Genomic DNA, 24100 nt, shown 5'->3' on the forward strand with positions numbered 1-24100 from the left:
AATAAAATTTCTGGCTATACAGCAAGTACTCTAAAGATAACAAAATTTTTGTATTTTTTTATGGCTTATATGACTGCGAGACTAGATTCCAAATTTAAGATTTCATATCTAAATAGTTTTAAAAATATTTGAAATTTTCTGAGTATTGTCGATTTCAAAATTTGATAATTAAGGGGGACGTTGTTAGTTTCATTTTCATTTTGAAGCATTTTTCCTATTCTTAAGTTTAATTAATCAAAAATATTTTTGAATAAATCCATCCCTTAGGCTTAATTGTTATCTTTTCTCTCTTCATTCGTTTCTATTCTTCGTTTCTATTTATTGTGCTTTCTTTTCGAGTCTTCATTACTACTTAATAATATCCACAAGAAGAACTTTTTTTAAAAATCAATAGCAAATTTTGCACAGAGAGTTTTTTTTTTTTTACTTAAAACTTTGCATTTTAATATTTTGTTGTTTCTTGTTCATTCTTCGGTTCAGAGAATACCATGACTGAAATGTTCTCGAGTTATTAAGACATAATATTTTGAAGGGATGATTGATTAATATTCTGGTCTGCAGATACAAATGTAAGATTTCATAATGCAAGTATTTTGAATATACTGATATTTTGAATAAAATTGAAAATATAGTGTTGCACTATATTTTCAAAACATATTATAGTGAATACAAAGTTATCTTACAAAAAATCAAACCGGCGAAACTAAGCCGATTTAAAACTATGAAGAAATTCAAGAGTATTTGCATAAAATGCTGATAATCTTTAATGTTAACCTGTATTATTATTATTATTATTTATTAAGTACATATTGTGTCTAAAACTTTTTATAATTCAATAATATTGAAATAAAGTAGTGTTTTGTGCATTTTTTATTTGGGGAAATAAGATATTGAAACTTAGAGATCTACAAGCATTATAAATTTTAAAAACATTTTCCTCAGATTTTTATTTTTATTGATGCGGATATTAATATGTCCTAAGAGTTTTTTTTTCTGTTCAAGATAGAGAATTGAAATTTTTTGTAGATTTTATAGATATATGCACTATAAAAATTAGTACCGGTTTAGGGTTGAGAGCTCTAGTAATTTTTTTTAAAAAAAAGTTTTTATAATTTTTATATTTTTTTCAAATTTAGTTGGGAAAATAATTATTAGAATTTAATAAAGAGTCAGATCTTCAATTCCATACTAATTTTCTCCCAAGTGATACAAGAATATAAAAAACTTAAAATAGTTCAAAACATTAAAAGAAATATTTTGTAAAAGTTTAAAAAGCTTCAAAATTTCTTATATTTTAAATTTTAAAATAATTATTTTCACTAAACTGTCTTTTTTAAAAGTCAGAATCAATTTAATAATATGATCTAGAACGGAGTCAATATATATTTTTTTAAATATTACTGGTCTTTCGAACTTTCTTTATTTTTTTTGTAAAAAGGATACTGTACATATAGCCTTAGAGAATTTTCAGATGATTGTCATACAATATCAGCGCATTATAAGTAAAACATGCGTGATCGATAGTTTATTAATATAACAAAACACTCATCCTGAATTTCAGTTGAATGAAATGCATCTTAAGTTTAAATTAAATGGATTATTTGTCAAGTGAATTGGTCCAAAAGAAAATAAAGAAGCAAAATGCTTTTATAAATAGGAAGTCCCACATGAGCCTGACCAAAAAGGAAATGCAAGTGATTGTTTCTTTGTATTTACTAGAATTCTAATTTTGGTTCTTTTGCTCACATTCACGAGCAAGTAAATTAACCTCGACAATTTCTCTGGAATATTTTTAGGTTTATATTTTAATATCATTAACTTATTTCTTAAATACAGTTAAGTTACAATAATGATGAGAGATTGAGTTTCGTCAATTACGATGGCGGTCGTACCTCTGTATACATTGATGGGATCATAAAGAGAATATTTTGTATTCACCTTAATGCCCATTTTAATTGTTGTGAAAGTTCAGCCATTTAGGTTACCCTGCACGCTAAGGCGAATTGGGTGGTACTATTACTTAATCTTACCATTGTATTACTCCATGTTATATGTTCTTTAATCCTTATATGGAAAGTCTTCTTTGATTAAGAAAATAGATCGTTGAATTAATTATTAAACTAATTTGAATAATTCAAGTTAAATATGATATTAAGAATATTCAAAGAATGCCTATAAGATATGTAAAGAAAAACTAACGCATATATGTCATTAATGAACACATAAGAAAATAACTTATTTAAGACCAACGGCATAGTTTACAAAATTCAGTAGCTGAGGTCAGATAATTTCATTCAAGAGGATGGGAGTATGTTGAGGTTAATTGAAGTTTACCGTTTCTGTTTGCCAGTAAGTGTCGACGATTGGACATCGCCCTTCTCCAACTACTTTATGATACCACATCCAAGCATCTCGATTTATAGGTTCACCAACTGAAGCCAGAACTCTCAAGGAACTGCGATCGAATCTTCAAACCAAAAGGCATTGATTAAAAAAAAGAACAAAGAAAATTAAAGAATTTTTGGTTTTTGCAAACACATTATTTAAAATTATGCCTATAGTAAATCACTAATTATTAGACGCTGATGGTTGAAAGTTCAAAATCTTAAAAATGGTATTCCAGTAAAATTGATTAGAAAGGAAGAATATGAAAATTTCTTAAGATACATCTATTATTCAATTCATTATATTAAAATTATATTAAAAGACTTCATAATACAAAAAATTTCAATTTTCAGTTTCTATTAAATTTTCTTAGTTTATTTGGATAAAAGGACGCAACTTTTCTAACAAAAATATAATTTTATTTGAATAAAAAAATGTAAGAATAAATATAAAGTTGCAGCCTTCATGGGACAAAGAAAAAGTTGTGGAATAAAAGAAAAAAAATACCGTTGTCATTAATATTAACATTAATATATCGTTGCCATATAAGGAAAGCAAAATAAACGCGAAATTTGTTGCTAGTTAAGATATTAATGATAACAGAAAATAAAATATTTAGTGAAAACCAATAAGAAATATAAGTATACAAAAGATATTCAACCATTTCAATAAAAACAATAAAACGATTTATTATTATTATTTTAATAAATTAGATGCTTTAAAATTTTTTTAAATAAAAATCAAAAATTATGATGATACTTCAATCTTTGCAACACTACTTACAACTTATAAAGTTTGGATATAATTAAAATGGGATAAATGTAAAATCATACGATTTATTTTAAATATCGCTTTCATAATAATTTAGATTTTCCCCCTACTTTGTTAGAAGATAATAAATTTCAATTACATTTCGAAAGAAACTATCAGAGAAGCAATTTTATTAGCTTTTAAAATTAATTCATTTTTAAAAGTAAACAAAGAAGTTTGAGAATCATTTTTCTGTCAATAATTCTAAGATTAACTTAACTTGAAATTTATTTATATAAATTTTGTTAAGTTATCATATTTTTAAGATTTTTTTTGTTGGAAATTATACATACGTATTACTATACAGAAGCGATAAAACCATAATTTTCTTAGTTCATAATTTTTTCCACTTCCATATAAAAGACACCTGTATTCCTTCCCCCCCTCCAAGAAGAATTTTGAAATTAAAAAAAATATCTGTAATAAGGAGAATCTGTAATTAATTGAGTAGAGAATAACCTCACTTTGAAACAGAAATAAACTATGATAAATATTAATAAATGAGGACCATTAAAAACAATAATTCTAATAAAGTAAAATTAATTCAATACACACAAATTACTCGTTAAAATGTATATGTATTCTTTTTTTACGATTGTTTATTCTGTGCAGTTAGGTATTTTTAATTCATTTAATTAAATTAATAAATTTGTAAAAGGAGCCAAAAAGTTATGAACTTATTCATTTTTTTCCGAAATGATAAATAATCTTACTTGGTAACATAGATATCATCATATTTCATTAATGTTCGTATCGCCGTAGGTGCTGTGTAAAATTGAGTAACACCGTATTTTTCGACGATTTCCCAATATCTGCCAGCATCTGGGTGGGTAGGGACGCCTTCATACTATTGAAAAACAATTTTTTTTTCAATACATTGATACAAATGTGTAGATTTAGCGGTTTTTTTTTATTTAAGAAAGTAATTAACACATTTGTATCAAAAAAAAACTTTGCGCACTCACACATTTAGTAATTTCACACACACACACATTTGTGGTTATTTTATTTGCTTTTAGAGTCTTAAGCAATTTTTCGTAATTAATTAAATGTAATAGTTTCTAATTAAATTTTGTTCTAAAAGTGCTTTCCTAACCTTTCGAACTCAGGTTTCAATATAAACTTTTGATTAACTAGGTCAATTATTTTCTCACAAAACCAGAACATTGGCAAATTCTTTTCTGAAATTATATTAGTTCTAAATACTTTTTTACGCTTGCTCTTTCCTGCTTTTTATCTTCCTATTCGGTAGGCCGCACCGTGTTCATCGCGTCTTTTAACAAATAAATCTCAGCAAATGATGAATCTGATTATTTCCTTAAAATTATAAAGAATAAAAATTGGTAAATTCTTCAAAGGATGTTTTATAACTATATATTCTATTATGGTTATCAAATGGATAGAAATGCTTTATATGAATTGCCCAGCAAAATCTGTTAACAATTTCTTCCTGTAATTTAAAAGGAAAGTTTCATTGTTTATTCTTGTCCCTTCGAAGCATTCACAGAGTTTTCATGTTTATCCGTAATTCATAATAAAATGAAGCTTATTTGCAGAATTTCACTCCTATATTGCAATATACCGTAATATAATACTTTTCCAGTTTTGCTTTATATATGATAAATGCAAGAAAGGAATTTTTAACATTTACAAAAGAGTGTTATTAGTTCTTCAAGGTGACCATTTAAATCTGATGAAACTACAGTTCTAGCACACATCGCACTCGATTTAAGAATGAGAGTCCGAGGATTCAAATCATGGAAACGAAAGCTTCACAATAATTGGTTAAATTTTTTCACAATAATTAATTAAATGTTTCTCATTTTTATTTGAATTCTTAATATATTCTGAAAATTTCCTGAACACTGTTTAGTAATATTTACCATTGTTCTATTTTAAGTCATGTTACCTAGCCTGGTTGATGCTCAAGTAAATTTGATTATAGTTAGTTAAAAAAACTGCTAGATATAGATCTTATCGTAGATATTCAAAGCTTCATTATTTGGGTCATTTTTTTGAGTAGAGTGGAATTCTTTTTTGTTTGTTTTAATTGTTAGTGTAGCAAGAATATTTTATCAAACATTATTAATAGGATATTTATTTTCTTTACTCTCTCGTATACAAAGTATGTAAAGAGAAAGTATTATAATTGTCAAAAAATTGGAACTTAGAATTTTAACGAATCTCCACTTCTGTGAAAATGGTAACTCAAAAACTCTTTGAGCTAAATGGATGGAATTTAGTATAAGGACTAAAGATCAAATTTGCAGATTTCTATCAAATTTTCAACAAAATCCATTCTTGTCTGTCTGGTTGTTCGAGTGCAAGTGAAATTGATATCTTCTAAACATCAATAGCTAGATAGATAAAATTTGATATACAGGTTTATCACCTAAAATATAAATTCTTATTAAATTTTGAACCAAATCTGTTTGAGGGTTGACCACATATCGATCTCTCATTTCGCGTACATGTAAACAAAATAAGTTATTAATGCAATGACTTAAATCAATCAAGTTCAGTAAATGGTTTTGTGATTACGACTGTAGTTTCTAGTCAAATCTTGGTTTTAATCGGTCGGGAAAAAAAGGCGTCTAAAATACATATTCGTACTATCGATTCATTATAAATGTTGGATTCATGCTAAACATATATATTTCGTAAGTATTGCCCTCCAATTAAGGCTGCAAGTTATTGGCAGCCTTAACAAATTCCATAATCTTATGCAAGGGGAGAAGGATGAAATCTTTCATTAGAGAATATGTGAGAAAGCTATATTAATAGCATTCCATTCGATTAATCACCAAAGATCGCACTCTGATAGGCTCTCCCATAACTACTACTTGCCAATGGTATTCGATTAATAATACATAAGTACGTTAATTAGAAAGTGTGTGAGAATTTTTCAGAATTACTCCGGCTGGTATAAGAAATACAATTTTTTGACAACAACATAAAACATAATTCTTTACTTCATCTGCAGCATTTCTCCATTTGGTAATGCTCTAACAATTAGAAATCTTAATTCCCTAACAATTTAGAAATTTCATATTGGGCCATAATTTGATTGCACACATTATATTGATTGCACGCATTATATAAGTATTGTGTATATGGCCACAAAATGTAAGTGTACTTACCAGAATACATGTTGCTGTATTTAAAAGTGAACCATATACAATATACGTATGTCCCGTAAGCCAGCCTATGTCTCCTGTACAAAAGAAGACGTCACCTGGGAAATAATCGAACACATATTTAAAAGTTAGAGCTCCATATATCATATAGCCCCCAGTCGTGTGAACACATCCTTTTGGTTTTCCAGTTGAGCCACTATGAAAAAATTAAAACGTAATCATTAAGAATATATCCCATATCAAAGTTCGTTAAAATTTTAAAAGCGCGTATTTTAATAATAAATTTAAACATTTAAAAACGTTTTCTAGAAATACGCGGTTTTTTTCAAATTTTTTGAAAAATAGTTACTCTAATTTCATTAGGGCTGAATCATGCAGTTTTTTAAAAAGAATCTTGGAGAATTAAATTTCACAGCATTGATCAATTCACAAAATTGTATGACTGTAGTAAAAGTCTATATTTGCTTTAAGAAAATTTTGCAAAATATACTTGTCGTAATGAGAATAATCAGTTCCATGGAGTTTGTATATTTGAAGTAATACATATTAATGTGCCTTTGTTGACTCTTATTTAATTAAGAAATCGATTCATGCTCATGTTATACATATCATATGTGCTGTGCCGCTTTAATTTTGGAATCATTGAGTAAAACAACATAGTTAGATGATGCGTTATTTAATTTACTATGTGAGTATAATATAATGCAGTTTGACTGCATTATGTAGGATATCCAGATAAGTATTTTTCTTACCGCCTTAGCGTTTGAAAGAAAAAAGTGATATTGTCTTAAAAATGATGTCTGATTTAGAAAAATGACCATGCTTCTATGACTGTTCGATGACCTACCGCATATAATAAGCTTCAGCGGGGCTATTAGGCAATCCAAAATTCTTTCCCCTTTTTTCCTTCTAAACTGCCAGTGATTTTAAACAAAATTGTACAAAAGGATTGTAAAAATCCTTTTAATGCATTCTAAACATTGAAAAGGAAAACTGGGGTATTTATTTATGAGATTATTGATTTGCAAATCAGCAAGCCAATTAAAAAAAAATCGAAAAAAAAGAAAGAAAAAAAAAAAAACCCAAAGACTGGGGCAAAATATGTCTACCGGCGAATTTTAAAACACCAAAAAAATATCTTTAAACTTGAAAGAAATTCTGAAATTCAAAAGATAGTTGATTTTAAATAGGATATGTTCTAAAATACAGGTCTTGTAAATCATATGAAAACACGATATTAGATTATCCTGAAAATATTAAAAAAACTTTGATGTCCGTAACTTTGAAGGATATATTGTTTTCATGTTTTGGACCTCGGCAATTGCCTTGACCGGGAGGTCGGATGGGGGGGGGGGGTACATTTGATTTCCACTGAATGGTTCGAGTTATTTTGCTTTCCGGAATACAGGGATCTTGTTAATTATGTTCCTTGAGCTTATGGTATTCGAATCGCATGCAGTTTGTGTAACGTTCAAATAAATATGGACCATAATAACTTTTTTAGAAGGTATAAAAGAAACTATTTTTTGGAGATGTAAGTTCAATGTTCCAATCATGGAATGGAATTTTTTTTCCCAGTAATATTCCAAAATTTTCAGTTCACTATTTTTCCTTTCTTTAAAAAGCTCAACAATGTTCAGAAATTTTTCAAATTATTATTTTTGAAATTAGTTCCAATTTTTTTCGCATTCATTTATTAATAAAGTTTAAAGAGCTTCTGTTTATATCTTAAGTAGGTCTGCGTCTTCAGCAAGTTTCAGTAAATAGTTTATAGCCATTTAAATGTGATTAAATACTTTTTTTGGGGATAATTAAGATATCCAGAATAAAGTGTGGGGGGAGTAGTTAATTAGATACCTTCTATATTTATATGCTTACGATGATTAATGATGTATATAAATAATAATTTGTATGAAAGTATTATAAAAAAATATAGAAGACGTACAATGTAGCAGGATATTCAGTATATTTGCGCTCAAAAGGTGCTTACAAAGACTTAAATAAGTAACATAAATTAATATCATTATATTGTACATCGACATATATTCATATTAATAACACTTTGTACACTTTGCATTAATACACATTGTACACTTTGAATTACATTAAACTAAACAATGTGTGCACTTCAAGAAATTAAAAAATTCTGATGTGTGTTAAATTTATTACCTATGTACCATTGCTTTTTAAGTCTTTACTTTTAGGTAACGTATTTATATGTATAAAATCAGGATTAAAATCTACTAAGAATGTTTTATTATCATACATAATAAGATGTTCTCAATTTCAGTTGGATTAGTTGTTTTCTGAAGAAATAATTGTCTGAGACTTTATGTTAAATATTTACTATTTAAATCAAATAACTAATTATTAACTAGGCATACTAGTAACATAATTATTTGAACTTATGTTTTATTCGTATTATCTAAAAAAGATAAAACATTAAACATTTATTACATTTAGTGATATCTGCTATCTAAAGCTATTAAATGAACTTAAAGGACGGGTACTTTTTTAATACTGATTATATGTTCCATCAATTTTCCTATATTTAAATTTTATGCAGAAATAATTGCAAAATCTGACAATCAGGGGCTATTATTGAAAAAAATTATATTAATGTTCTTTTACAAGTGGGAAAATACATATTTTAATGTATAATCCCTGTGATGCTACATAAGGTGCTCATTCCAATCCTACTATTTAATAATATATGTCTCTTTGAAACATATCTATACTTCCAATTAAGGAACTACTTTAAATAACGTTAAGAATCATATTTTATATTAAAGACATAAAATTATTCTTAACGTTATTGAATAAACTTTTAAGAAAATTCCAGAGCCTAAATTTTTATACAATTTCCCGGTCTTCAAAATATTAAGAATATTTTACTATTAGTCATTAGCAAACTATTCTTGATATTTGAACATTTTAAACTAAAATAGTTGTACAATTTTGCTTCTAGAAATATCTATTAGTGTGCCAAAAATATTTTATTAAGATAATAAAGCTAATGAAATAGGAGGGTTGTATAAAAGTTTAGGTTCTGGAATTTTCACGCATTTATTGATTCAAACAACATAAAATATAGCATTTTTAAAATTGCATCATTTAGCATTTTTTTCCATTAGGAAGTATATGCTTATTTCGATTTGTTTAAAAAAACTAATCGCAACATCTCGGCTTCGAAGCCAGAGAGTTCCAGGGTTGAAACCCAATTCCACCGAAGAGTCACTGTGTAAGCAGGTTTGATGCGTGCTAAATGTATCAGGCGCAAAGCTCTCCTGTTGGCATGATGTGGAGAGTTTAGAGAGGCATCCTCCAGTTCAAGTGCTATCCTCGTCATCTGACTGCTATTCAAAATGGCGAGGTCCATCCCAAAACAGCCTTAGCGTTGCTTTAAAACGAGACGTTAATGCAACTAAACTAACAATTTAGGAGTTCAGACTAACAGATAGTAGGAGGTGCTGCTGCACCACGATTAGAGCTGACATCATTTTATAATTAAGAGTCTTATTTTGACTATTTTTCAGGGTTTTAAAAGGCTATATCATTCTTTCAATGATATAATAATTCTTTTACTTTCGTTTTTAAATTAAATTCTTGGTAACATATCTAAAAGTTATTTATTAAATTTATATAAATCGGTAAGCATTTATTACGATCTAAAAGGCATTAAAATTTATGAATAAAATAATAAAACAATATATTATAACAAAAATATTAAGCATACCTCGTATAAAGAGTGAAGAGTATATGCTCTGCATCAACCCATACAGGTTCACAAACATCGGTTACTTTTGCCATTTCTTCATGCCACCAAAAATTGATATCGGGATTCCAGGTTACCTACTCAGTAATATTTTATAAATGAATTACAATGACTGAAAATAAGATAATGGCTCTAAACATCATATTTTACCTGTTTTTTAAAAGCAGTGAAATTATTGAAAATACAAATGAAGAAAATTATTAGAAATATAAATAAAAACTAATTCATAATAACTCTTACAATTATGTAATTTGAAACGAATGAGTTAATCAACAGTAATTATTTATATAAAATTTATATATTTATATAAATTATTTATTTATTATTTATTATATTATTTATTATTATAAATTTATATATTACTTTCTAATTTTATTTTTAACTCAGTTTATTACGAGTACATTTGAATCCTGGATTATCGTTTGACCATTTAAATACCTTTCAAAAAGTAATAATGGTACGGCTTTTTGTAAATTTCTTTTTGCAAAAACACTTTTCTTTATCAATAAATGTTTAAAAAGAAATGATGTAGCAGATTTTTCATGCACAAGATTAAGAAAGAGACTGAAAATGTTTTATTAAGTTTCCTTATCTAATAAATAATGTACAAGTACCAGATTATCTGAGTCATTTGGAACCATAATCATTACGGATAATCGAAATTCGTTTTATAAAAACTAGATTTCAAATCATGAATTCTTTTCATTTCAAAAAAAAATATTTCCAACTTGTTTATTTCAAATGATAAAAATATATTCGATGGTATTCTATGTATTAGCCTTTTTTCAGTCTCTCTTATGATGATTTATGAAATTGACTGATTTCCATTATTTCCTTTTCTTTTACCTAAATGTTGAATTGATTCAAATATATATTAATATTCTCAAAAGAGTATTTTCCTAATTCAATAACATGGAATGCCCAGGAACATTTACAAAGCTGCTTCTTGAATGAGAATGTATGGAATTTTCTCACATCAGTATTAAAATGCTTAAGAATGGAAACATTTTGTATCCCATCCCTTTACATAATATTTTAAATTATAAAAAAATTACCCCCGCCCCCAATATCTATCTACCACAAGCCTTCAAATTGTAAAACTAGGCGACTAGAATTTTTATACCTTTTTGATCAACTAATGAAATACCTTAAGATCATTCCTTAATTTAATTCACTATCTTCAGATTAAGATAAGATAATTTTTATTTATGTCATAATTATTAAATATTTTTAATCTCTCAAGCACTTTATAAATTTATTCATTTAAATATATTTATTCTACTTTTTGGTGTTTTTATTTGATAGAATTCATTAATTATTGAAGGTCAGATTTTTTTTTGTCCCAAGCCTATATCAGGTCTGGTTTCTCGCTTTTAGAGGATCATTATTTATTTCAAATCGATTTTAAAAATGATTTTTGATTTGAATATTCTTGAATTTTAGATAGGGAAGATCATGAAACAAGGAAACAAAACTTTTAATAACAATACATGTTTATATCTAAAATGTAACAAATTATAATTTTCTTTTTATTTCTTAAAACTCCAAGTATGCATGAAATTTTTTGGTACAGCTTTCATTTGTTAATCTGTGACAATCATATCCGATATAATGTCAACAGAATAACAGCCTCCTTAAGCGGGCCATCTTCTAGTATTAAAGAAGTGTATATCGGTTGAAACGGAAGAATTTTTGTAGTTAAAAAAATACGGATCTTATAGTATAAAAAACATTTCTCTTCGAATGACTCCGTTCCACTCTCTTAATATTCAGGATAATTACATGGGAACTGGAAAAATGCTTTCATTTGAATTTCGTTTTTCTACTTTTGCATTTTCACTTGGAAATGTTGAATAAAAATTTTTTTCTAAGCAAATGATTCTGAAAATGTTACTCAGTGACAATATTAAATAATAAGTGCAAGTGCCTTACAATTCAATATTGAGTTACATACAAGGTGAGCCTGAAAGGTCCAGTGAATAAAAATATAAAACAAATAAAACAAAATATGGGAAACAGAAAGGTGAACAAAATATGTTATTCACCTTCAAAATAACATCCTTTGACCTCTATAATATATTTTTGACATCGTTGATAAAAATGCTTGAATCTGTTAATTACGTCCTCTTTTAGAATCAATCGAAACACAGATCTTGGTGTCGGATGTTTTGTAAAGTTGCAAAAAATTTCAGGATCTTCTTGAGGTGAGGAGGGAAAAAGAAATCAACAAGCGCCAGATTAGACTAGCACGGTGGATATACAATAACAGTTACATGGCGTTAAGGGAAGAAGTTGCACACAAGGATAGCAATATGTAGACATTCGTTGCCATGCAACAAACTCTACTTCCAATTACTGTATATTTATAAGCGAAAATGCTGCATGTGCAGCAGCAAGCGCTTCAAAACGATTTCGTAAAATTCGGTGTTGATGATTTTCCCTTCTTACAAAACTCCTTGTTTATCCATCTCTCCATTTCAGTTTGACATGGATTTTCGCGCACACGCCGTTCGACTGCCCGTAGCAAAGTAATATGTGTCAGTTTCTTGAAATCCTTGATACATCTGTCCATTTTTTTTCTCCATTTTAACTTACATTGCTTTGAGATACCCCATACATTCACCGAACTTTTTAGACATATCTTGTATTTAGACGACGTGCACTTAACATTTATCATACGATTTTGATTTCGCGTGAGTTAATTTTAATGTAAAGGAAAGAGACGCTGATGCCTGTCACTTCATTTAACAAGTCTCATAAAGCAGTCAAACAAAATGACCAGGAAGTCAATTTATATTATAAAAAAATGCTAAAATTAGATCTCTTTTGTGTATCAATGTGTATGGGTTAATCTTACATTTTAGAAATAAAAATACTTATTTTTTTGCTGTTAATCCCAAAGAACAATTTATATTTTCTCCTAATTAGACGACATAACTGTTCACTAGATTCGATTTTCAAAATTTCTTCCTCATTCTGATTCATGTAAGAACTTACATGAGGATAAGGATACTACTAAGGAAATAGGAATGTATGAAAACTCATGCTCATGTAAGAAATTACATGAGGATAAGAATATTACTAAGGAAATAGGAAACTTTTTCAATTATTATACGCAATTTCGTCATTTAAATTGATTTTCACTAATGACTTAATATCAACTTTATTTAGATGTTTGATTTGCTACTGAAAATGAAGGAATTAATAACAGGAATTATCAAAATTTTCTTATTAATTGCTCTCTGAGTTATAATGTTGAATAAGGAAAATACATTATTTTTTCATACTTTAAATTAAAAAAGTTATAACTTACATCAATATCATATCCATTAACCGTGTTTTTTTGAGAATCACTTGCTTGACTCAAGGCTCTTTTTGTAGATAATAAGTTCATCTGATGTTCAACAACTATAACAGCGGAAACATGGAGATTCCTAGGTAATAAAATTAAAGTCGATCACATTAATAGTTTTCATAAATTATGTGGTACTATGATATATGAATGCTTAAAGTAATGAATAAACTGGAATTATTTGGTATACTTTGTTAATTATATACCCTATTAAAGTATCGCTCACCAACGTGCACGAGTCTTTTTTTCCAATGTAAAGATTGAGTTATAAATTTACAAATGAATTAAAAAGTACTTCGATGCATTTATAATTGAAAATTGATATAATTATTTTTAAATGATAATCAAAAAGGTCGATTAGTATCATTATTTTGGAAACGCAGAAAAAAAAACCCCGACATAATATTGACTACCAGGAGCTTTAATAAGCAAAATTTATAGGATAGGAAACTCTTAGTTCGAAACATCGTAGTCGTAACCTTTTTTTAGGCTTCATCCATCTGTATTATCGTTATTATGATTAAGAGAAAACGTTTTTATATTATTTAAAAACATTTGCTCTTAATCATAGTAACGATAATTTGCAGCTAGCAATGTATGTATTTGTTACCGTTGCTACTCGTACGAGAAAAAATGTTAACATGTTAATTAATGTCAAATTAATAAAAAATATAATTGAAATTTTGAATTTTTTTCTAAATGAACACTTATTATCCAAGAAGTAACGACGTGCCGAATTTGGAAGGTCTAAATCAATCAATCAATCAATGGCATTTTGAACGATTTTTTCTTCATGCATATCAATTAACAATTGCAACACCTTCCGGTTAGTATTCATTCTATAAACGTTATTATGTCAAAAATCATATCACTTCTTATGTAATTATTTTCATTCACTGCAGTCAATAATTTTTATTTATAAATCACGAAAGTATTATTATAAATAAGACTAGCATAATGATGAATCACTTGTATAAATAGTAAGACTATAGAATCTTATTTTAATGAAGGTACTTACTTTTCTTTACATATTTCAACAGTTCTATCAACGATGTTTTTCAAGTGAATCAACTTCGCTCCTCTGAAAACACCATCTATGGACATTTAATAACAATAATAATAACAATAAATTGGTACTTTATAAAATAAAAAGGCCCAAAAAAGCATTATTTCTTTAAAAACAAAATTCTAATAATATAATTGAACTCTTTTGTTACATAAAGCACTTATATATATATTTATCTTTAAATGAATAATGATCATATATCTTTTAATGAAATGTCTGCTGCGGTAATGTTTAGGACTAGACAGTGTTCAAGGGTTATAGGATCTTCTATATTTCCATTTTTTTAAAGTTTTATTTGAATTAATTATTTCTGAATATTCTGAAGTATTACATATTCTTAATTAGTACTTTACTTAGCTTACAAGATGTAGTTAAAATCTTATCCAGGGTTATAGATGTTTTTAAAGTGATTTTTTTTCTTTAAATGCTTATATATCAAAATTGCAGTTTTAGAATTTGCAAGTGTCAGCGTTTTAAAATATTTTTTTTTTATCGTATTGCTATACAAAAGTAAGATTTTTTAATACGAATACAAAAATGAATCAAAACAGAATGTGTTACAGCTTGTTTTCAGTGTTTGTTAATTATACTTTTTCATAAAATTATATTATCATATTTTAACAATTCAAAAAGTAAGTCAAATATATAATATTAACCAAATTGCATTCTTTTTAAGGTATGCTATTCTGAAGTGAATTTTCATAATAGTTGTATGTATGAGTTGATTCCTTTCTTAAAACATTTCTCGCAAGCGAAATCCATGCTAACCAATTATTACAGAATTTGTTTACATTATGCATAAGCTGGTCGTTTATGGCTACCATATTGTACACGGGAATATTGGTTTCCTTGACTGTAAAAATTTAAATATGGAATGCATTTATATAAAATTTCATGGTTGTTATTTTTGATATTTAATAAAGCTATAAGATAAGGTTGTTGTTATTTATAAGGCTGAAAAATATGTTTTGAATGGTACCAGTCTTACAAAATGCTGCTTAAAAAGTATATATATTACGAAATAAAAGCGGAAGTAAAAATTCTTTTTCGGGATTAATGTTCAAAATGATATCAATATTAAAAGATTGTTATCCTTTAAGAATATATTGATGGATCGTATATTTAGTAATTAGAGTCTGTAAACGTTAGTAAAGAAGAAAAATTAAATTATAAAAACTAAATTCAGTTCTAATTTGCATAACCATTAACTACCAGATCACCATTTCCTTTCTAATCATACCAAATGAATTTTAGAATATGAAGCAGCGTCTCCATTCGTTATGTGCTAAAAGAACTTGTATGCACAGAAAGTTTGAAGAAATCTCCCAGAATTAAAAAAAATTATTATAATTTTGATAATAAATCTTAATTACAATGAACATCAACAACATTCTTTAAAAACAGAAAAGCAAACAGTTTTTAATACCTAAAAAATGGATACCTACCGAAAAGAGAAAAGTAGGTTTTTATACGTTTATTTTTTGAGAAAGCCAAGTCCGATTCAAGTAGATCAAACAGTTGCTTCTAAATAATTTGCAAACGTACCATGTCTTTGAATCTTCCTGTAAATTTTATGTTGATAGGCACTTCTATTCTTCGAGACAGCTGCCTTTCCCATTTTAAAAATCATTAGCATTTTTATTTGAATTGAAAAGGCTGAAAAATGTTTTTAAGAAATTAATGAAACTTTTTAGAAAAGTCGTTCAGAGCTTATGTTGGGTTTTTTTTGCTATATCTTGCAATGATTTCTCTAATGACCATAATTCAAAGGATAGATTTTTTATGACAACAGAATTAAGACAAATTTTTAAATGAACGCTTCCAGTATGTAAAAAAAAGCAATGATTAAAATTATTGTTCATTGATGCATTTTCAGATAAAGGAATAAATCTGAAGTATAAAACTCACCAGCTGTAACTAATACTTTAATATTTCCATCCAATAATCTATCAGCTAAAGATTCAGAAGAATATCCTCCAAACTATGAAAAAAAAAATTGGAAAAACTGTATGCATGTACAAGAACTGAATCTGCACACAACATTTATGAAATTGAAAAATATAAATTTTATCATAAATCTCTATTCTTTTTTAACAGAAATGTCGGCTCACTGGAATAGAACATTTTTTCTAAGAAGCATATTAATATTTTACAGTTGATTGTTAGATGATAGTAATATCTCTCTGCATTGAATAACACGTTATTCAATGCAGTAATTCGTTATTCGTTCACGTAATTCGTTGTGGAATTCAACGTTAATAGAGATTATTTAAAATCTATTTGTTTTATTATATGTGTTAATTTATCTAACTATACATAAAACTTTTTTGTATTATTAGACATAAATCTACAATAAACAGATAGCTCGCTGCTTTTGTTATTAGATACAAAAAACATGACTTACGAATGCAAGGTAGATCTTTAAGTGCAATTAAGTTAATTTTTTAAAAAATAAAAGCGGTATCTGAAAAAATATATCCTTGATCTTCAACATGGAGTTCTTGTAAATTTTTAGAAAAATTTATAAAATTTATTCGGAGATTTTATATGTGTAATTCTTTATTCACGAACAATTTATGCTCATTTATAAGACATTTTTTTATATAAACTTCTATATAGAATTAACTTAAGATTGAAGAAGGGATAATTTTTAGGAATTTCAATATAATGATGGTAATTTTTAAAACAGCTCGTATACTTTAAATCGTTTTAATATTTTTCAAAATAATGAGTCGGTGTCAATCCGAAGCATAGATTATATGCTGGAAATTAATATCAAGTAATGAAGATTGAATACATTTAAAGTTAATCGAAATAAATTTCCCAATATGCCACCTGTACTTCTCAGTGATTTTACAAAATTTGCCGGTCCACATTAAAACTTTAATTACAGTTTGCTATATCTTTTCAACATAATACAATCACTCAACAAGAATTTAATTGTTTGGTTGATCAATTTTCAATATTTTTCATAGTGACTTTCATTTAGTGAAATGCCGACTCAGGTGGGCAACAGATCGAGCATTTTATTTCAGATCTGTACCTCTGTTTATTTAATAACGATAGACAGAAACATGAGTTCATACGAGCATTCCATTCTCTAAAACGCAGTATCTTGTCTCCTAAATTGCTTCTGTTTTTTAATTTTGTGGTTGGGAGTGATTTCTACAACAGCCATCATTTCCCCCTCTTCATGTCTCATACTGATTTAAATAGAATTCTTTCTACCGATATAAGACAATAGATTGCAATGTATTTATCCACCTAGTTGTAGTTACCAAGGGAATGATCAGTAGCGCGAATATTTATAATGCTCTAATACAAGTCATCAAAATAATACTTATTGCTTTGGATATTGAAATTCTAAGATCTAGATTTCTAAAGTTCAAATAGCTACATACAATTAAAATAGTCATGAGTTTATAATATCTTTTAAACTTTAATTGGTTCTTCTCTGCTTTGGTCACACAGGCTATATTCACGGATATCTACTTTTTAAAGAGTGAGTTCGCAGTTGTTCTAATTGAAGTGTGGACAATTCTATTATACATATTTTACCTGAATGCCGTAATTATAAATTGCTATATTCAATTTTTCTCTTCTTAACTATTTTGAATCTTAAATATTTACTGGATAAAAAATATCATCATAGCTTTTGGGTTTCTCCAAGTCATTGACTTTTTATCACAGCATAGTAATCCCTATACACAATTTAGTGCCGAAAACTCTCGCCAAGCTGCTTCTACTATTAATACTTAACACAGATAAGTATAGGGATAATAAGCCAAGGATAAATGACTGTAATCCGATTCATAATTACAGAGATGAGTGATAATGATAAATAACGTTTCAAGAATTTTGACGGCAGTTTTTTTTAATTCTGTTTTAAGTACATTAATTGATTACATACTTCAATTAAATAATGTCGTATTTGTGTGAATACCACATATTTTAGTTTTAAATAAATTGGTAAAAATTCAAAATATTCACATTCTTTTAAAGATAAAGTATCACATTATTCCGATTTCATTATTTAGAAAATGGATGGATCATCTTCGTCATTGCAAGGTGGATTTTTAACGAAAGTAATATCTAAGCAAGTTATCTTCGAGTCATATGCGTCATGAATCATTTCCATCAGATTAATGCAGGATGTTAATGCAAAAGATTTATATGAGGTGAGTGAGATAGTTTCTTTATTTAAATAAAATAACTAAATTTTAATAAATTTTTTGAATTTTTTAAAATCAATATTTTTAATATAATGTATTTAAACATATTTTTTTAACAAGAAAAAGTCGGTAGAAAAGTGTAAACTGAATCCTTAAAAATAAATTAAAAATCTAAAAAATGTATAAAAATTATTTGTAAAACGAATTTATAGAATTCACTCAAAATTTTATGTTTAAAGCCAAACTTACCACAACAGAATGTATAGCTCCTATTCTGGCACATGCGAACATTGCTACAACAAGTTCAGGAATCATAGGCATATACATAGCTACCATGTCTCCCTTTTTCACACCTATGAAATTTCAAACAATGGGAAAAATAAATATATATATCAAAGTACGAAGTGCAATTCATCTTTGGGAATGATCCGTGTCTTAATTGGAAATGAATTTTATTAATCATATTGATTTCTCATGACAATGCAAGGTCTCTTTTGTTGGTAATAACATGTAAACTTTATTTTGTGAAGATATTGCAATTGATTGATTTAGTTTTGTTTTAAATACACATTTATTTAATTTTTGATGTAAAAATTGTTACAATTCTTGATAAAGTGTTTAGGTTAAAAATAGAATAGAATAATAATAGAATTCTTGATATTGTATTTAGATTGTATAAATAGGAATTCATATAAAAAAATAAATGTATCTCTTATTCTATTATGCGTTCTGTGATGAGCAATGCATAAATTTTTTTTATATCAATAGAAGATATTGAAAATAGTTGTCATAAAGAAACAATTTGTATAATCAGCGCCATGTGATGACAGCGTCATGTGATGAAAAGCGATATGAGTTGTGAAAGTTATTTAAAACTCATAAAAAATTTCTATTGCATCAGTTATGCATAAACTGATGAAAGAAGATCACATAATTGGAATTATTTACATAGATATCCTAACTTAAATTACATATTTTTAGATTTGACGATTTAGAAATTGATTTTATTTTCCTGTTTTTCTGGTTGAAAAGAAATAAAATTTTTATTTTCTCAGTGTTATTATTTAGCGATATCATTAATAATAGTTTATAAAATATGATTAAAAAATGAATTTTTATAATTCATCTTCATTATTTTTGAGGATATTTATCTGCTTACAAAGTATATATTGATTAGGTTAAGGTTAAACATTTTTATTAATCATTTAATCGTAATAATTCAATTTTAATTGTTCATAATCAGGTGAGTCAAATTAATTTCATTTCTATTATTAATCATTATAATTTTTAATTGATAGCTATCACGCAGTGATTATAATTAATAAAAATTACGACCTTAAGGATTTTTTTAATTAATAATTAATCCCCTTTTTTAATTACTCCTTTGACTACGGAAATTTTAAAATCATTTTCTCTTTGTTTTCTACATAAATGAAGGTAATTGGTTTCGAATTAAACAAATTTGTCAGATTTCTTTTTTCTCCAAATCAATTTTTAGCCAGAAGTTGAGACACGATGGTCTATTAGCCCCTCCTCTCTCCAACAAATTAGTGTAAATACTTTTACTAGAAAGTATTTACACTAATTACGGCCAGATAGTTAAAATAATTATGGCTAACTATGGCCAGTTAGTAGTCGAAGGTTGAAAAGTTTAATATTTATAAAATTTTATATTTTATAAATATTTAACCAACAAAATACACCAGCCCTCAAAAGATGAATATTAAAACTGTAGCTTATTTTCAAATGAAAAATTGTATTCTTCATTCTTTTCAATGATATCTTAACATTATAAAAGATAATCAAACTACAATAAGAAAGACAATTAATTTATGCAAACAGTCTTGCAACGAAAAAAAAGTTAAATTACCGATTACTCACTTTTATTGATTCGTAAAATTTGAAATATATCTTTAAGATTTAAATGGAAACTGATTTATAAAAATGTTTTATATAGTTAGATTTTAAGGAGAAAAATCTTACCGTAGAATTGTTTTTTCCGAATAAAACATTATAAATATAGTATGATCAGAGAAAAGACTCTATATTAATTAATTACAAGTAAATCAAGTAAGAAAGATTACTAAGTCAAGAGAAATTAGAATACGGATAGATAAAAAAATTATTAAAAACCAATTTTTTATGATTTAACCTTACCTTTACTTTTGAGGACATTTGCAAAACGACAAACTCTCCGTAGAAGCTCTCTGTAAGTAATTTTATCATTATCTTGAGGATCATTTCCCTCCCTAGAAAAAGAAAACGAAAAATATTGTTGAAATATTTTACTACGTGGGATATACGTCATATTTTGCTACGTGTTAATTCATGTAATTAACAGAATTTTTTATTCCTTCAAACATTTGGACAATATTATATAATAGAGCCTATTTAATATTACATGTAGGAACTGTATAGAGTTACCGAGTATATGAGGAAAGACATCTATCACTAATCAGTAATTTATGGAAGTCACAATAAGTTGTAAAGCTGAAACATTGTGTAATATAATATTTTTAATCTCATATAACCTGGTTTTTAAAAAATTTATCTACATCGTTTACAGAACGAAAATTTTTCTTCTAAAAATTGCAATAAGAATTCATATTTAATTAATATACATAAACAAAGAAATAATGAGCAGATTGAGAATGATAAAAGAATGAACAGATTTATCATTTTTCAGATACATATCGTTATGTCAGTCAAAAAAAAAAAAAAAAAAAAAAAAAAAAAAAAAAAAAACTGGACTAGAATCCTTAATATTGTAAAAATGAGCAATCTTATGAATGTGGTTTAAAATACGTTCGGGCAAAGACAAATTGATTCATCTATCAGATTAACACATTGATTAACAGCAATTCTTAACAGAGCTTCACGATTTTTTTCAGTAAAATGTTCATTCTTGCATTTCAGAAATAATTGCCGAAAATAGAAAGTAAGAAAATTTGTAAAAATTCCCTTTGTTAAGATTCATGGAAATAAAAAAAAAGGAAGGAAGATACGAGTTTTAAACCAAAATATCTTGGCATGCTATATTTTTTAGATTATTTGCCTTCATTCTAGTTTTGAAACTTCCTCTTAAATATATTGCAATGATAATATGCATTTAAAAAATTTAAAGGATATTTGAGCCTTTTGTCTGAGACATGCTAATGCATTAGGCATGATTTATTTACTTTTACTTATTTTTAAAATTTGTTTTAAAATTATAAGGCACAGATAACATGCGCACAAAAAATATATTTATTATCTTCGCAACGCGCACTAACATTAATGTTATAATTGAAACTATGAAAAATCTTGGTGCAAAATACATATATTTTTTTATTATTATGCAAGTGAAGGACAGGGAGTTTTGTTGTGTGCTGTTGTAGAAAAGAGATCGTGAGTTGAAAAAAATTAGCATATATGAGTGGCATTTCATTCATACATTTTTATATAAACTATCATTTTTCTATATAATATATCATTTGTTCCCTCTCAAGGTCTATGTATTTAAATTAGAGCTGTTGAATGTAAGAATCTAGACACAATACAATATATTTAAAAGAAAAGTAAAAATCAATCAATTAAAATAAATCAACAAAATATTTTTCAGCAAATCTGAAGAATGGATTTTTCCGAAATGATCTTGAGAAATTCATTAGCATTTAAGAAAGTATGCTCCATACAAAACAATGTGGGGCGACTGAAAAAAAGGAAAATAGGTCAACAAGGAAAATTACAAACTAGATTAAAATAATATGGACATAAACATTTCTTAGAAATGAACCCCCCCCCCCACACACACGCACGCACGCACAACACACACACACACACACACACACACACACACACACACACACACACATACAGAGAAAGAGAGAGAGAGAGAGATTCATATATCTTTCAGTATTAGTCGTTTGACATGAAATTGAGCGATAAATCTCTGCATGTTGCTCCGATGATAACACTCATGTTTGCCTAATAAGCCGATCCCAATAAGGTGAATTACAGGTAGGCACAGCAGCTATAATTCCCCCTCCTCCAGCGAAGGAGGAGGGGGAATTATAGGATTATTGCTCATTCTCTGGAAAAACAATGTGGTTGGGAGAGGTATTTTCGCAGGCCCAGGGAAATATTTTAATAAGTAATTAAACTAAAACTAACTATACAAAGTAGAAAAGAGACTAATAACTATCAAAATAAATGACTACAAATGAAAAAGAAATTTTAAAAAATATTTTTTCTTAATATAAAGAGTCTTGAGATAGATTGTTATTCTGCAAATTAGATTAAGCTGTTATTTTACATAGTTTTTAAGAAAAATAACAATGGCCGACGGATTACGCTATCGAAACTGCTTCTTCGTTAGATGCACCGTCCAGATAAATTTGTGCGATAAAGAGGTTTTCTGAAAGCTTTAAAAAAAAGTCCGAGCATTCATATGGTTAAAAAACCATCAGCTAACCGGGGCTCTGTTTTGGATATTAACCTCTTTAAAACATGGATGTCATTTTGAAGAGGAGAAAGGCATTTTTCTTCTCATTGAAAAAGAAATTCGGGTGTTCAAATGTTCTGAGGCGTTTGAACTTGAATAATCTTAGAGTGAGAAATTAAAAAAAAGTTTGCAAAATGTTAGTTTCAGTTATAAAACAATAGAAAGATCGCAGTAAAGATGAATTATATTTAACAACAGATGCCCTTTTAATATTAAATCTATTATTAAAACAGAAGTTTAATCTAAATGTAACTAAGTATTGTATTGTTATTCTACAAATATTTCAAATTTTAAACTGAAACTTCTCCTTTTCCTCCCCTTTCCCTTTTTTTTAATTATCTTCTTAAGTATTACAGAAAATATTGTTTGGCTAAGTAATATAACATAATATAATAGTAAGTAGGCAAAATGACTACTATATTATCATATAAATAAATTAATAAAATTAAAATAACCTAATATTAAGGAATAAATAACTAACCGAATTCATAATATTTATAAGAAATCTATTTCGGAAATCTAAGAATTAGGAATTTTAAAGTGATAAGTTCAAAGCATTGCATTTTTAAAAAAGTAATAGTTTAATAGGAAAGAACAGAGAATATAAATGATTTAAATATCTATAATAAGATTATAAATTAAAAGGCTAGATTCTAAAGAGTAATAAGTTAAATCATCAATCATAATAATGCCAGGATATGGATTTAATTGTTATACTGTCGATCGTTATATTATTATGTTATTCGACCAAGAATAATAACCTTTTAGACTGTCAAGACATATTATTTAGTTCGTTATTTTCACCGACAGAAAAGAAAAACTTTTTATATTTTATATTGAACCATTTCGCTAAAAAATACAAGCAGCTAAATATATATCCTTTATAGCATTGATATAAAAAAACGGGGCAAAGATTTCAG

General features: G+C 27.1%; 1 protein-coding gene across 1 annotated transcript in view; it reads right to left on the reverse strand.

The window, feature by feature from the left end:
- Positions 1-24100, reverse strand: part of LOC129988674 (acetyl-coenzyme A synthetase, cytoplasmic-like) — a 64286-nt gene that overhangs the window by 17722 nt on the left and 22464 nt on the right. The window contains exons 2-10 of the mRNA XM_056096944.1: positions 20855-20946; positions 18947-19050; positions 16434-16506; positions 14478-14553; positions 13421-13541; positions 10069-10184; positions 6336-6528; positions 3909-4042; positions 2335-2467 (exon numbers count right to left, since the gene is read on the reverse strand). Of these exons, the coding sequence (XP_055952919.1) occupies positions 2335-2467; positions 3909-4042; positions 6336-6528; positions 10069-10184; positions 13421-13541; positions 14478-14553; positions 16434-16506; positions 18947-19050; positions 20855-20946 (1042 nt within the window). The remainder of the gene's footprint in view (positions 1-2334; positions 2468-3908; positions 4043-6335; positions 6529-10068; positions 10185-13420; positions 13542-14477; positions 14554-16433; positions 16507-18946; positions 19051-20854; positions 20947-24100) is intronic.

The sequence above is a fragment of the Argiope bruennichi genome, chromosome 10 (assembly GCF_947563725.1).
Source record: "Argiope bruennichi chromosome 10, qqArgBrue1.1, whole genome shotgun sequence".
Classification (NCBI taxonomy): domain Eukaryota; kingdom Metazoa; phylum Arthropoda; class Arachnida; order Araneae; family Araneidae; genus Argiope; species Argiope bruennichi.